Below are 13,076 nucleotides of genomic sequence, written 5' to 3' on the forward strand. Positions count from 1 at the left end.
TATTCTTTCAACGTGCTTTTACAAAGTGTATCCCAGTATCCTTCCTCTTACAGGCAGAACCACAACAGAGCCAGTGATTTATAGGCAGTTGTCTAATTTTCTTAAAGCTCTCTTGCTTGTATGATTATCATAGGTGACAATGTGGAATGATATCGAAATCCTGGTGAACGATGACACAAGAAGAGAGCAGCTCTCTGTGTGCTTAGGCCAGGAATGTGGCAGTGCCTTATACCAAGTGGACTCACTGCTGCAAATAACATCTTCAGAAAAGGTAGAATTTCTCAGAGCTGTGTTTTTCTGTTTCCTCATATATGTGAGGAGCACTGTCATATTTCTGAAGTGTTTCAGTTATTATGTGTAACAATCTTTTTGTTCCTAGATCTCAGTTAATCCTCAGCTGTATGCATGCAGCTCAAGGGATGGCAGCATTATCGTTGTTGACAGATCAGTGGTACTTCTTGACAGCACAGGACAGGCTCTGCAGCTGCACATTCAGTTTGGTAAGTTCACTACTTTAGAATTCAGCTTGAACTCAAAACTAAATTAAAAAAAAAAAAAAAGGTCTTTTTGTATAGGAAAGCATGTCAGTTATCTTGCATATCTATCTGCCCTGTAAGATGAACTGTCACAATGAATAACTAAATAAAGAAATGGGATTCTGTATGTCATTAACCAAGTATTCCCGTACAACTGAATTAGAATGCTTATTAACTTTTTACTGCAATGGGAATAGTGGAGAGCAAAGCCACTCATTCTGTGCCCTTTCTTGTACTTAGTTTTATCAAAGTAAATACTTTAGTAGAAATCTGGAACTCCATATTGCCCATCTTCTGTGTTTCAAATACGCATGTCTGCTAATAAAATTCTTAATAGTTGACATCATGGCATGGAACTTTTCAGATACTAATGTGGATGTGGTTGGTATGTGTCAAGAAAAACAATTCCTTGTGGTTGGTGAGAGAAGTGGCAATATCCATCTTGTTCACATTCCATCAAAAAAAACCTTGCTGACTAAGGTACAGTAACTGTTCTATCCTAACTTTGTTCCAAATCTTTTGTTATCAGGGGTTCTTGATGGCTTTTTTTTGTTTTGTTATTGTTTTTGTTGCTTTTGTTTTTCTTTCTTTTTCCCATATATCTATATAGAAGTATTCTTGTGTTTTGAACAAGTCTCTTAGTTTGAACAAACAACCAGATTAAAGGGTCATTTTTGTTGCTATAAGTAACAAGTCATACGCAAGGAATATTGTGTATAAATTACTTATAGTATGTTCTGTACAAATATACAATGAGGAAAGTTATGTATAAACCATGAGTTCTTCATGAAAGAAAAAAGATTAATATTTAAACGGGTGAACAGTATTTCAAATGAAGATTTTTTTTTTAAATGAAACACACGGATATTGATTCATTGATTCCACCTTAGATTTTGGTTGAAACGTCTTCAAGTGAAAAGACCTACTTAAATCTCTTTATCGAAAAAGACACAGCAGTTGCAGGTAAGTATTTTGATAACTTTTCTTGCCTCATTATTTGTGATCTTGTTCCCTTTTTAACATCTCTAAAGAGGAGGCTGCAAGAAAGATAAGCAGATGCGGTTTTACTCTGCATTGCAAATGTTAGATGCACTTTTTGATCAGTTTGTGTTGTATTTTGTTGTTGGTTTGTTGTTTTCTTTGTTGCTTTTTTAGGTGTTTATCATATGTTCATTCTCACAGACAAGGGCTTCTTTTGCATTATGTGTCTCCCACTAGCTAAAACACAAGAAGGTAAGATAATCTACAAGCCAGATGGGATTTCAATTTGAGCAGTTAGAGCAGTATTAAAGATCTTTTACATGCACCTTTCTATTGGGTTAAGACGTTGATTTAGGATTGCTTATTTAGCCTTAGTTTGGTTTTTAAAGAGAAATCAGTATATAGGTAAGTCTATAAAAAAGTATTTTTAAATTCATCCAGTAATTTCTTCAGTTGTGTTCTCATTATTTACTTCTTTAGAGAAAAATACTGAATGTTATAGAAGCAGAATTTCATATCATAGCAGCAGTTTGAACTGCACTGAAGAACACTGATAACAAGTTTAAATTTTAAAGCTGCATAAGCACAGTTAGGATTTTCTGAAACTACATATTGTGATCAATAGAAATAGATCTTGTCAAGGATAGTGGCTCATCTTTCTTTCAGACTAGTCAGGCTAGGATTATACTATCCTATATGATGTTTAGTGGCCTTTTCAAATTTTATTTTTAAAAAGCTTATTTAACATTGATGTGTTTTTTAATATTATTTTAACATAGCAATTAACAAGATGGATATGGCTGCAGCAATGAAGGTAAGAAATATGACTTCTATTATCTGTGTTAAAGTGCAAAGTTTGTAACAAGACTTTATTCTGTGTGTTCCATTGGAAATTTACCAGCTTATTTTTACAATTCATAAAAAAGAAAAAGTAATTCATGTTCACAGAAGTGAGAAGTTCAGAATGTATCTGCTGTTTTTAAAGTAATTTTCTTTCCTCTGTTCTTTGCTTTCCCTTCATCTTCTGTCCCAATAGTTACAAGGACAAATAAAGACAGCTTTCATTGCCACAGAGGAATATCACAGCCTTGGCTGTCAGAATTTTGTGATAAGTAATTTGGCAAATAAAATCCACATGATAATTGGGGTAAGTAGTATTAATACATTTGTAAGAATTGTTATGGGATCAATGATAGCATTTGTTGATCTACAACAAAATTTGTGCAATAAATTCATTCTTTTTAAACCATCTTTAATTTCCTTCATTGTAAACTTAAAAGTTACCAGTTTTGCGGTCTTTTTTTAGTAAGGAAACTACTGTTATTTCAGAACAGTATGAGGGAAAATATTTTCACTCTGGCTGTATGACTGTAAATCACTGTGGTTCCTAACTTGTACAGGGTTAGAATATTTGTAGTCTTGCTTTAGGGCTTGGAAAACCAAAGGTAGGAAGAATCTTCCAACACTCAACAAAGGCTACAAAATAGTAGTATACACAAAACACTTTAGTATGAAGTACAGGAATTGATAAAAATTTTTATAAATGGGCAATTTTGAAATATTATTTTGGAATAGAAATAAGTTTCTAGCGTTCATTAACTTTGTCTGACACCTGATGACTTCAATGCAACACTCCTCAGTATGCTCAGAGTACATTTAAGTTTTATATTCTGAAGGAATGAAAAGTGGATGTTTTGAAATGTGGACTGAGACAATTACTATAATAAAGAACTTTCTTGAAAAGGGAAAGAGGCTAAATTAAAAAGCATTTGTCTGAACATCAATATTAACTGAAAATAAAATTTAAGATAGTTTTGCAATTTTTCAAGTGTTTTATAAGTTAAAGGTCAATGGGAGAGATTAATCTGTCACATGTATAATATGTAACCCCATAAATCTCACATCACTTTGTTTTTCCTAATAGGGTAAAGGAGATTATGTACTCTCCAAATGGGAGGTAGACGCTACCAACAACCTGGTGTCTGTTCGAAGCTTTGCTGACTCAAGTCTGATCAAAGGTAATGACATTTTTTGTGTTGTTTTTACAGACAAGTGTGGAATTCGTATGTAGCTGCAGAAAATCAGACACTTTCAGATACCTTGCTGGTTTTAGTAAAAATGCTAATGAAACTTCTCAGGTCTGTGAAGACAAATATCTGCTTCCAATGCTCGGTGGCACGTGGAAATTGTTTTTGCTTCAAATACACTTTTCAAGAAAAATAATAAACTTATGATTATGCATTATTTCTTTTAGATGCAGTGAAACTTCAAGTTCTTGACAATCTGCTGTTTGTTTTAGATACAGAGGTACGTGCAACAGTTTGCTTTAGTCTTCATTTTACAGTGCTCTTAAAATAATTTGAAATAACTTTGAGAACACATTTCTATTAAATAAAGATGCTTATTTTGAGCATCTTGATCTTACTAAGGGTTTTTTTTTGTCATTACTTAAGCTTTAATATTCTGCTCAATAAAGACCAAAAATATCCTCAATGAAAAAAAGAGGAAACCTATATCTGATTATTTTTTATTTTTTTCTAGAATATTTTAAGCATATGGGATGTTTTTTCTCTTACTTTAATTTGGGATTGGCCTTTAATACATGTTGAAGAATTTCTTCTCACCACAGAGTCTGATTCTTCTTCAGTCATGCAGTAAGTAAAAGTACTATAGCATCAGTTCTGAAAGGCGAGAAGTTGTAGCACATTTCCTGTAACAATAGACAAATACTTGATTTTCTATAGTAATTATTTTTTTGGAAGTCTTTGTCAAAACCTTCCTAGTCAGCAGGGCAAAATATTGGACTTCTAGGCATTGTTAACTCTGCGCTGGAGACAAGAAAACCTTGGCACTTACTGCTTTTTTCCTTGGTTTGTCTATTTTTACTGCTAAGCGAGCTTGAATGTAACATACATCATTTTAGAAATGCTCGTCTAGAATAAGCTGTGATAAGGTGTATAATGTTGCTTACAAGTCTGAATTTTAGTTTGAACTTCATCTGTATTTGGGACAGATAAACAGTAAGATAGGTAAGGCAAAAGACTGATACAGTATTCTTTTTCTCCCTTTCTTCTATTCTACAGGCAAGGGCTTGCAGGCGTTAAACTGATAGTCATGACAACATCCACTAACAAACAGGTCTGTTTCCTTACCTGTATTCTGTTCTTCAGTTGTTAAGCAGAAATGTGCATTGGTTTCTTACTATGATGACCTGCTGTTTGATTTTTCTATTTCAGTAGTTTGTTCAAGGTTTTAACTCTGCAGAATCATTTCTGGATTCTTATAAACATCAATCTCACCAACATATCTAAATCACTTATATCTGATTTGTTTCTCTCTTTTTTTTTTAATAGATGAGAAGTTTAATGGTTTTTGCACTACCTACTATGCAACAGCTCTATTCTTTGGAAGTATCTATTGTTTCTTCACTCGTCCTTAGTGGGATTGGCACAGTAGGTTTAGATTTGTTGTTGTTCTTCAAAGAAATAAATATAATTGCTTTAATGGATTTAATTGTTAAAGAGGGTAATGTGTTATTCTTATAGATTAGAACCACTTTTTGCAGGTACCATACAAAGAAAAGTTAAATCATGTCCCTAAAGGGTGAGAAAAAGATAACAGAACTGTTCAGTATGCTATCTATGTCCCAGACTATTACAATACTTAATACTAATGCCAAATTTTCTTGCTGCTGTTACAGATTTAAATGCTGTATGAAGTCTAGAATTCTCTCAGCAAAGAAAAACACACTGAGCTTATCTGGGATTTACTTAAACTTAGATGAGAGAACTACTTCATTTCTGTTTAAACTGTTTCCCTGTAAGGATTTTAGCAAATGAAGTCTAAAAAAAGACAGTAAGAATTTTGTGAATTAGGAGTATTAGAAAGACAGATGGAGTGGGTATGTGAGAGGATAACAATATGCAATAAAATTAAAAGCTGCTGAAATTGCTCGTCTTGTATGAAGCACATGGCAGAAAAGTGCAAGAGAAAATATGGAACAGTCAAGGTCGGAAATGTAATATATACCTTGACATTTGTGGAACATAGCAGAGATGCCTTCTTCACATAGTTTGTAATGTGGTTACAGTGTGACATGCCTATGGCTTAAACAAAATGAAAGAGTGAAGAGTAATTTTAGGATGATTCACTTGTGTGGAGGATGTACTGATGGTAAAAGTACCAGGATAGTAGAGTGGTTTCAGCGTGAAGTGTCCTCTTAATAGCTTCAGAAATTTTAGATGGTGGAAACCATCCAAGAATTATGCTTATGTTAAAGAAAAAGTACTCGTCTGAGAGAAAAACAAGTTTGCTTCCATATTAAGAAACACCTAATGCTTTACAGTTTTGTTATCTTATGACTGATTTACTCCACCACCTAATGATTTCTGTTATTATATACTGCAGGATACGATATACTTCTTGGAAGGAATTCATGAAAATCATCAGATGTAAGATAATATTTTGCATCTTACTTGGTCACTGTTACCTTAAAATGCAGATGACTTCAACGTATAGTTATTTTAGAATTGATAAACTCATGTAGTTATCCTTCACCTTCAGGCCCCCTGAAGGCCCAGTTTCTGCTGTTGTGATGAGAAGTTTAACTGAAGCCTTGCCAGAAAATAGGTACGCTTTCCCTTGAAGCTTAATTACTGTCATCTGTAGTTTGACTTGTGGTTGAGAGTTGAATTTGTGGTTTGAGAGGTTTTATATTACAGTAGTATAACTTTATCTCACCCCTAGACTAAGTCGCTTACTTCACAAACACAAATTCACTGAGGCAGAGAGTTTTGCTATACAATTTGGACTCGATGTTGAGGTAAGTTGACCCTTCTTGATAAAGACATTTGAAAATTAATTAGCATAACTAAATATGCTTGAAGTACATCAAATTTAAAACTAAAGTTTTTGTTTGTTTTTTAAACAGCTTGTATACAAAGTAAAAGCAAACACTATTTTAGAGAAGCTAGCTTCAGCCTCCATTGGAAGTTATGGTCAAGAAGTCTTGCTGGATTATGTGAATGAAGCCAAAGAAAACCTGCACAAAATTCAGGTCTTTTTTTTTTTCCCCCCCTTCCTGCCCTCTTTCTCTAATAGAGTAATTCAAATTACAAAGGAGCTTGAAATTAATTCAAATTATTTCCTTCCTTAAACAGGATAGCCAGTTTGTTGTGGATTACTGCATTAATGCTCCATGGCCACTATATGAAACTGCTCAAGAAATGTTAAACTATGCTAAAGTCAGGGTAAGGTTGTTTTTTTGCCAATTTGTATTACATGCTTCTGTGCAACTTGAGATGGAGGATACCTTCAAACCAGTTATAGTCATTCCAAAAGTTGCATTATGAAAAACAATCAGAAATCAAGACTTGTTGCAACTTTGTTCTTGCTATTTCTTAAGGGCTAAAAAGGAGTTACAGTTTTATTTTCAGACCAGAGACAGGAGTTTAGTTTTGAGTAGCCTTTGTAAGTTCCTTTTACATACTAATTTGTGGACTAAAATCTAAAAGTATGTCATTATTTTAGTCTTTATTGCCTTGTCAAATAGAATCAGAGATGCATGTCCGCTCTCACATACATGCCAAGCTATTTCATGTGTTTGTTTCAGATCTTGAAGAAAGATGATAGAACCATTGTTTCACCCTCTGATGGGACTCTAGTATCCCTAACTGAGGTGAGGACAAACTTTTTGGCCTTACACTAACATATAGTAAACAATTATGATGGACAGTTTTATACAATAGAAGTTTAAATGTTTTAAGTGCGATTGCGTTTTAAAATATTAAATGAGAACCATGATATTGACAATTTTCAGAGGAAAGTGATTCCTTCAGTCTTGAATTAAAAGATTCATTTTTCAGTGCTATAGAAATTGAAAGAAGCAGCTTTAAGTGCTTTCATGTATTTATTTTACTTCTTAATTAGGCCTATTTCATATTGCACAGCACTCATACACTCATACTTCAAAGAGAATTAATGTAAACTACTCCTGGAATTGAAATTTCTGAGTAACTGTTTATTAAAAAAAACTTACACGTTACACACGTAATGTTGTTTAGTAAGCCAGATTTTGACCTTAAATCTCCCGTCTGCATTCAGCAGGTATTGAGAGCTCAGGCAAGGCTTACAACTTTCTATGGAGCTTTTGGACTTGAGAAGTTCAGGTTTGTTTTTATTTCTTAAGATTTAAAGATAATTTATTTATAATGGTTTAATATCATCCATTTAAATTAAATTTGGGCTTCTGGTCTTTCACTGTAGAGAAGGGATAACACAGAGAGGTTGAGTTGGCCTTAATACTGAAAATATATATTGTGTGCAACAGATAATATCTTGTACAGTTTTTTTAATTTTCTGATTGTAGATAGGTGTGATTTTATATACGCACACATAATCTAATGCTCCGCATGTGTCTTACAGCATATAGTACAAACTATAAAAGATTTGAGAACCTCCTCTGCACCTCCCTTTATATTACCATATAATAAACATAGAATAGCTTGAGTTGGAAGGATCCTTCAGTCTCATCTGACTCCTATCCTCTCATCCTGGACAGGGTTGCTACCCACTATGTCAGGTTGCCCAGGACCCCATTTGAACTGGCTTTGAGCACTTCCAGGGCCTGGGTGTAATAACAGTGTTTCTTTTCCTCTCTTGTTTCTAGTGGTATTGCTTGGACAGAGTTCTTGAATAATGAAGATGTCTTAAAGAATATCCTTTTTCAGCTAGAAGAAGGAAATTTATCTTGTGCACAGTACCTCTGGCTTAGGCATCAGGTGAAACACCATAAACTTATCTTTCATACTTACAGAGGATGTTAAGCCTCTTAAATTTTCCAGTCTTTTTTAAAAAAGAAATAAATCAGGCTAATACTGTTACAAAACAGCTCAAAGAAGCAAAAGCAGAATCTCATCTACTGTCACAACATTTCAATTTCCATCTCATTCCTTAAAAGATGGAAAGATGGATTTAAGAATAAACTGGAATCTCTGATATAAGAATGAAAATTTCTAGGTCAATTGTTTTCTTAAAGACAGAATTATAAAGCAAGCCCAGAAGTAAAGGGATGTGGTCCACCCACCATAACTTGCAAAAAAGAAATTGCTTCAGCTAAGTCTTTTAAACAGTAGCCTTGTTTTTTTGTGAGCAGGGCTTTTTTGTTATTATTATTACTATTTTATTTTTTAATTTCTAACTATAACTGCTAAGATTTTTCTCTTTGTATCTGTGAACTCTATTGTTTCTTTCTATTAGTGAAGTAACATTACAAACTATCTGATAAATATATACTCCCTAAGCTTGTAATTGTTCTGTTCTAAAATTTTAGGCAGATTTTGAAGACACCTTTGATGAGAAAATGCTGGAGAGCTTGCTTAATGCCATCCATGTCACCGTTCCCCTGAAGGAACTGTGTTTGTGGCTGAAAAATGTTGTGATTCCCTTCTTAAGAAGAGTTGTGCCAAAGGGGCAGGTAGAACTGATTCAATAAATATAAGACATAGCTTTCTGAAACTAAGGTAGTTTTATAGTCAGACCTACTTTTTTGAATTTCAGAACCTTTTTCTACTCTGTTTTTAAATGAATTCCTTTTCCTACAACTTATATTTTAAATTATTTCCTTTTAAACACATTTCTAATAGCAAATTTCACTTTGATAGGCAACATAACTCTCCTGATAACTGTTTCTATTACAGAAAGTATTAGCCAAATGGCTGGAACAAGGTGCTCGCAACCTTGAATTAACTGATAAGGTAAGTCATGGTGTAGAAACTTTGCTTGTCTTGTATTTCTATATGTACAGTACTGTTTGCTGATACCAATTTCTTCTGAATAGGCAAACTGGCCAGAGAATGGACTCCAAATGGCAGAGATTTTTTTTACGAGTAAAAATCAAGATGAAATGCATCTGACAAGTTTTGGCCAGTGGACTCCTTTGGTAAGAAACACAGGAAGTAAAAAGATTTGCTATTCTCAGACATTAGAACATACGCTCTTTGCTAGTGGAAGAACAAGCTGTTATTAGTTCACTGCTGCTTTTGATGGAAAATGAATTACTCCCCTGAAAGGAAGGAACTTAATTCCAATCATCTTGGGTTTAAAGACTGGATAAAAAAAAAAACATCAATGCAACATTTATATCATTTAACTCATGCATTAATAGTCTAAATACAAATAATAATCTTGAGTGTTCTGTAATACACACAAAAATTTCTGTACTATGAAGCATTTCAATAAAGATATCTCTTATGAACTTCAATTAGAAGCATCTCATTTCTGTCAAAATTTTTGGAAACAGATTGCAGTTCATGAAATATTTTTCTCCATGCTCTGGCATAGAGAAAATGGGTAATAAAAATAAGCTAGCTGTAAGGATATGAATACTGAATTTGCATAAATAGAAGTTCAATATGTTGTACTAGTAACTATAATGGGGAAACTATGATAGCGAAGAAAGAAGAAAGCTACTCAGGTGTGCATTCTTAAAACTGAAAACACTGACATTCTGTATTTTGATCTGCTGTCTTAGTCTTGCGAATCTCAGATTTGAAGTGCATAATGGAAACTAGGGAAATTAACATATACTTAATTTGCTTTGTTGTATGCTGTGTGAAGGTTCAGCATGCAATCTTGGAGATTCTATGGATCTACAAGGCATCAAAAATTGAAGATTGCAGCAAGCCTTATGTTTCATTTCTCATTACCGTTTCAGAAATGTAGCGACTGTGAAGAAGTACATAGGTTGAAGAAACTGGTAAACGATTTACAAGAACTGACAGATCTCTACAGAAAATACAACTGCAGACTGGCACTCTGTGATTTTGAAAAGGTAATTCCACAGTTACTTCAAGAAGTACTTTTGAGCAGTGGACTGTTCTGAGGAGTTGATTAGTTGCATTTTTGTTCATAAGCTGCTGAGACTATTTGATACAGTGTTTGTTATAAACTTTTGTTTCCGCAAGGGGTATAGATACATAATGTGACAAGATACCTGCTATTGAAAAGCATGACTTAAACCCCATGATTTGCAGTATAGTACAGGTAATAGAGGCTGAGTTGCAGACCAAGCATTAGCAAGAGTGAAATTGTAAGTACAGCTGAACAATTACTTTGTAGAAGAGAGACACTGGGTGTTCCCTTTCACTTGGTGTAAAGGCATGATGAACTAGCACCTTAATTACCTGCAGTGGGTACTGCATGTTGAATTAGTCACTTGAAACGTTAAGGATCATGGACTAAAATGTGTGATGTTCTAAAACTGCATTGTTCTACTTTGCTGCCCAGGAGAACACAACTACTATCGTGTTTCGTATGTTTGATAAAATTCTGGCACCAGAGCTTGTCCCATCTATTCTGGATAAGTTTATAAAACCTTACCTCTGTGAACACAATCTCCAAAAGGATGAACTTCTTTTACAGTATATAAAGGTACACTTTTTTTTTTTCATTTTGAATAAACCAATTGAAACTTGAGTAAGCAGTAAACAAATCTGATAATCAATTTACACATGAATTTTAAAATCAGTTTTCAGGGTTTGTTTACTGCCATCAGCAAACTTACTGAAACTATTTTGGCAGTAAACAGATATGAGAGAATATCTGTCCCTTAATGCCTAGAAACATTCTGTCGTTTGTAATATTTTAGGACTATGTTTTACAATATAATATATTCTACCTTTTCAATTAGAATATCCTATTAATTTTTAATCAAAACATGCAGGATTTGCTAGAACGTTGCCGTACACGATCTGCTTCTGTATTTGAAACTGCATGGGAGGCAAAGGCAATAGCTGTCACTGGTTGTATCTCTGATACAGATGTAAGTATGTTTAATAAAATAGCTCTAATACATCAATTCAGAATGGAGCACCTAATTTTTATGGAAGTACATGAGAACATGTTTATATAAGTGATAAGAGGAAAAAAATATCATGCTGTCCCTTTATTCTGATATTCTTTGCTTGAGAATCTAATTGTAATTTTGATATCATCACATAGAAAACTCACCAACTTTTGCACGTCTGAAGGTCTGTGGTGTCATTAAATTACTTCTATCTTTTTCTAATCTAGTTTGATACATTATGATAATGAATACTTGTCACACAATGGAGGTTGGGCTAAGAAGTCAAGTGCTTGCCTAAAGAATCACAGGTGAACAATACTTCAAGGAGTAGCTTGTAACTTATTTTGATGAGTAAGCTTTTCATGTTCTTTTTCTAGCTGAAATTTGATGCAGTTCTGCAGATAATGCATGGTGCTGTGGTACCATGGAGTGGAGCAGTAGAGCAGCTGGTAAAACAGCATTTGGAAATGAATCATGTCAAGTAAGACAACATCCTATAGACTATACCTCAGTTTTATGTTTACTTTTCAGTTAGAATTTAATTTATTTAAAATTTTACCTATATGATTTGGTCACCTCTGTACATCAGATACATATGTAACAAATAAATTAATAGTAGTCTAATTTGTCCACAGAGTAAAGTTATTGCAGGAAAGTTACCGACTGATGGAAATGAAGAAGCTTTTGCGGGCCTATGGCATAAGAGACACTAATCTCTTAAAGGACAAGGAGATGATAATGGTAAATGATCAGCACTTTCTGTTAAACAAACAAAAAATCCTAAATTTACCTGAAAAAAAAAAAAAAAGAACATGCAAGTATTTAAAGCCAGATTTTGGAAAGGAGCATAACAATGTGTAGCTTCTATTTGTTATCCCTGTTTTCGTCCTGTTTGGATTTCATAACTTACTTAAACTTTGTTTTTCATTCATACATTCCTATCAACTACAGTTTCTTCCCCAAGCCCATTTTAATCCTAGTTATGTTTAATGAATTTCTATCTACAGATTGAGCTTCTAAACTTGTGGATAATTTGCTTGGTATGAGCTGTATAATTACAATGCAGAAGTAAAGTTTATAAATGAATTCCCTTATCTGATAAATGAATAAACTCAATTCCATATCTGTTTTCTTCTCAGAGGCTAGTGAAATACATTCTTAAACAAGACACTCCTACTTCTTTGGAGGATGCTTTGAAAATGGTAGAAGCATATATGTTACCCACCACAGAAGTCTACATTCTGAGGATGATAGACCTGATTGACAAAGAAAGGGTACTAAAATACTTTGTGTCAGTTGGTATGGATATTTAGACACTGTGGACTATTTTCAATAAACAGCAACAGTTGCACTGCTTGCTGAAACCTTACACGCAGTTTACATACTGGTATTTTAATACAGTTTTATTAATTGTACGTATAACTGCTTATACTTAACAAGTGTTGTATATGCCTAAGTGTTGTAAATCAGTATTGAATATTTATGTCCAAACAAAACAGCTTCTGCGGGGCTTTTTGCCTCAAAAATTTCAAGTTAAGATGTTGCTAAGGGAAGAAAAAGTTACCTTTAAATTACTCAGATACCCTGACTTGAAACTTTTAACTTTGCTTACTACATTTAGTAGGTGTGACTACATTTATACGTTGTGGTTGTCTGTTTTTGTTGCTGAGACATAAAAAGGTTTGGTTTGTTTTTATTAAGGAATCAGTTTAACT

The 13,076-nt window shown here is 33.6% G+C and overlaps 1 protein-coding gene across 3 annotated transcripts in view; it reads left to right on the top strand.

Moving 5' to 3' along the window:
- Positions 1–13,076, top strand: part of KNTC1 (kinetochore associated 1) — a 32,638-nt gene that overhangs the window by 212 nt on the left and 19,350 nt on the right. For 2 of the 3 annotated variants that reach the window (XM_415157.8, XM_025155680.3), the window contains exons 2-30: positions 134–271; positions 380–500; positions 901–1,016; positions 1,427–1,499; positions 1,692–1,769; positions 2,297–2,331; positions 2,554–2,664; positions 3,442–3,535; positions 3,772–3,824; positions 4,059–4,171; positions 4,601–4,655; positions 4,871–4,969; positions 5,925–5,968; positions 6,081–6,146; positions 6,264–6,339; positions 6,448–6,573; positions 6,677–6,766; positions 7,129–7,194; positions 7,620–7,684; positions 8,185–8,296; positions 8,848–8,991; positions 9,215–9,271; positions 9,355–9,456; positions 10,231–10,347; positions 10,803–10,946; positions 11,239–11,337; positions 11,739–11,842; positions 11,997–12,102; positions 12,501–12,635. In XM_415157.8, coding sequence (XP_415157.5) covers positions 134–271; positions 380–500; positions 901–1,016; positions 1,427–1,499; positions 1,692–1,769; positions 2,297–2,331; positions 2,554–2,664; positions 3,442–3,535; positions 3,772–3,824; positions 4,059–4,171; positions 4,601–4,655; positions 4,871–4,969; positions 5,925–5,968; positions 6,081–6,146; positions 6,264–6,339; positions 6,448–6,573; positions 6,677–6,766; positions 7,129–7,194; positions 7,620–7,684; positions 8,185–8,296; positions 8,848–8,991; positions 9,215–9,271; positions 9,355–9,456; positions 10,231–10,347; positions 10,803–10,946; positions 11,239–11,337; positions 11,739–11,842; positions 11,997–12,102; positions 12,501–12,635 — 2,739 coding nt within the window. The remainder of the gene's footprint in view (positions 1–133; positions 272–379; positions 501–900; positions 1,017–1,426; positions 1,500–1,691; positions 1,770–2,296; positions 2,332–2,553; positions 2,665–3,441; positions 3,536–3,771; positions 3,825–4,058; positions 4,172–4,600; positions 4,656–4,870; positions 4,970–5,924; positions 5,969–6,080; positions 6,147–6,263; positions 6,340–6,447; positions 6,574–6,676; positions 6,767–7,128; positions 7,195–7,619; positions 7,685–8,184; positions 8,297–8,847; positions 8,992–9,214; positions 9,272–9,354; positions 9,457–10,230; positions 10,348–10,802; positions 10,947–11,238; positions 11,338–11,738; positions 11,843–11,996; positions 12,103–12,500; positions 12,636–13,076) is intronic. The other variant, XM_015275578.4, reaches the window with a different exon arrangement.

This window comes from Gallus gallus, chromosome 15 (genome assembly GCF_016699485.2).
Source record: "Gallus gallus isolate bGalGal1 chromosome 15, bGalGal1.mat.broiler.GRCg7b, whole genome shotgun sequence".
Taxonomy (NCBI): Eukaryota; Metazoa; Chordata; class Aves; order Galliformes; family Phasianidae; genus Gallus; species Gallus gallus.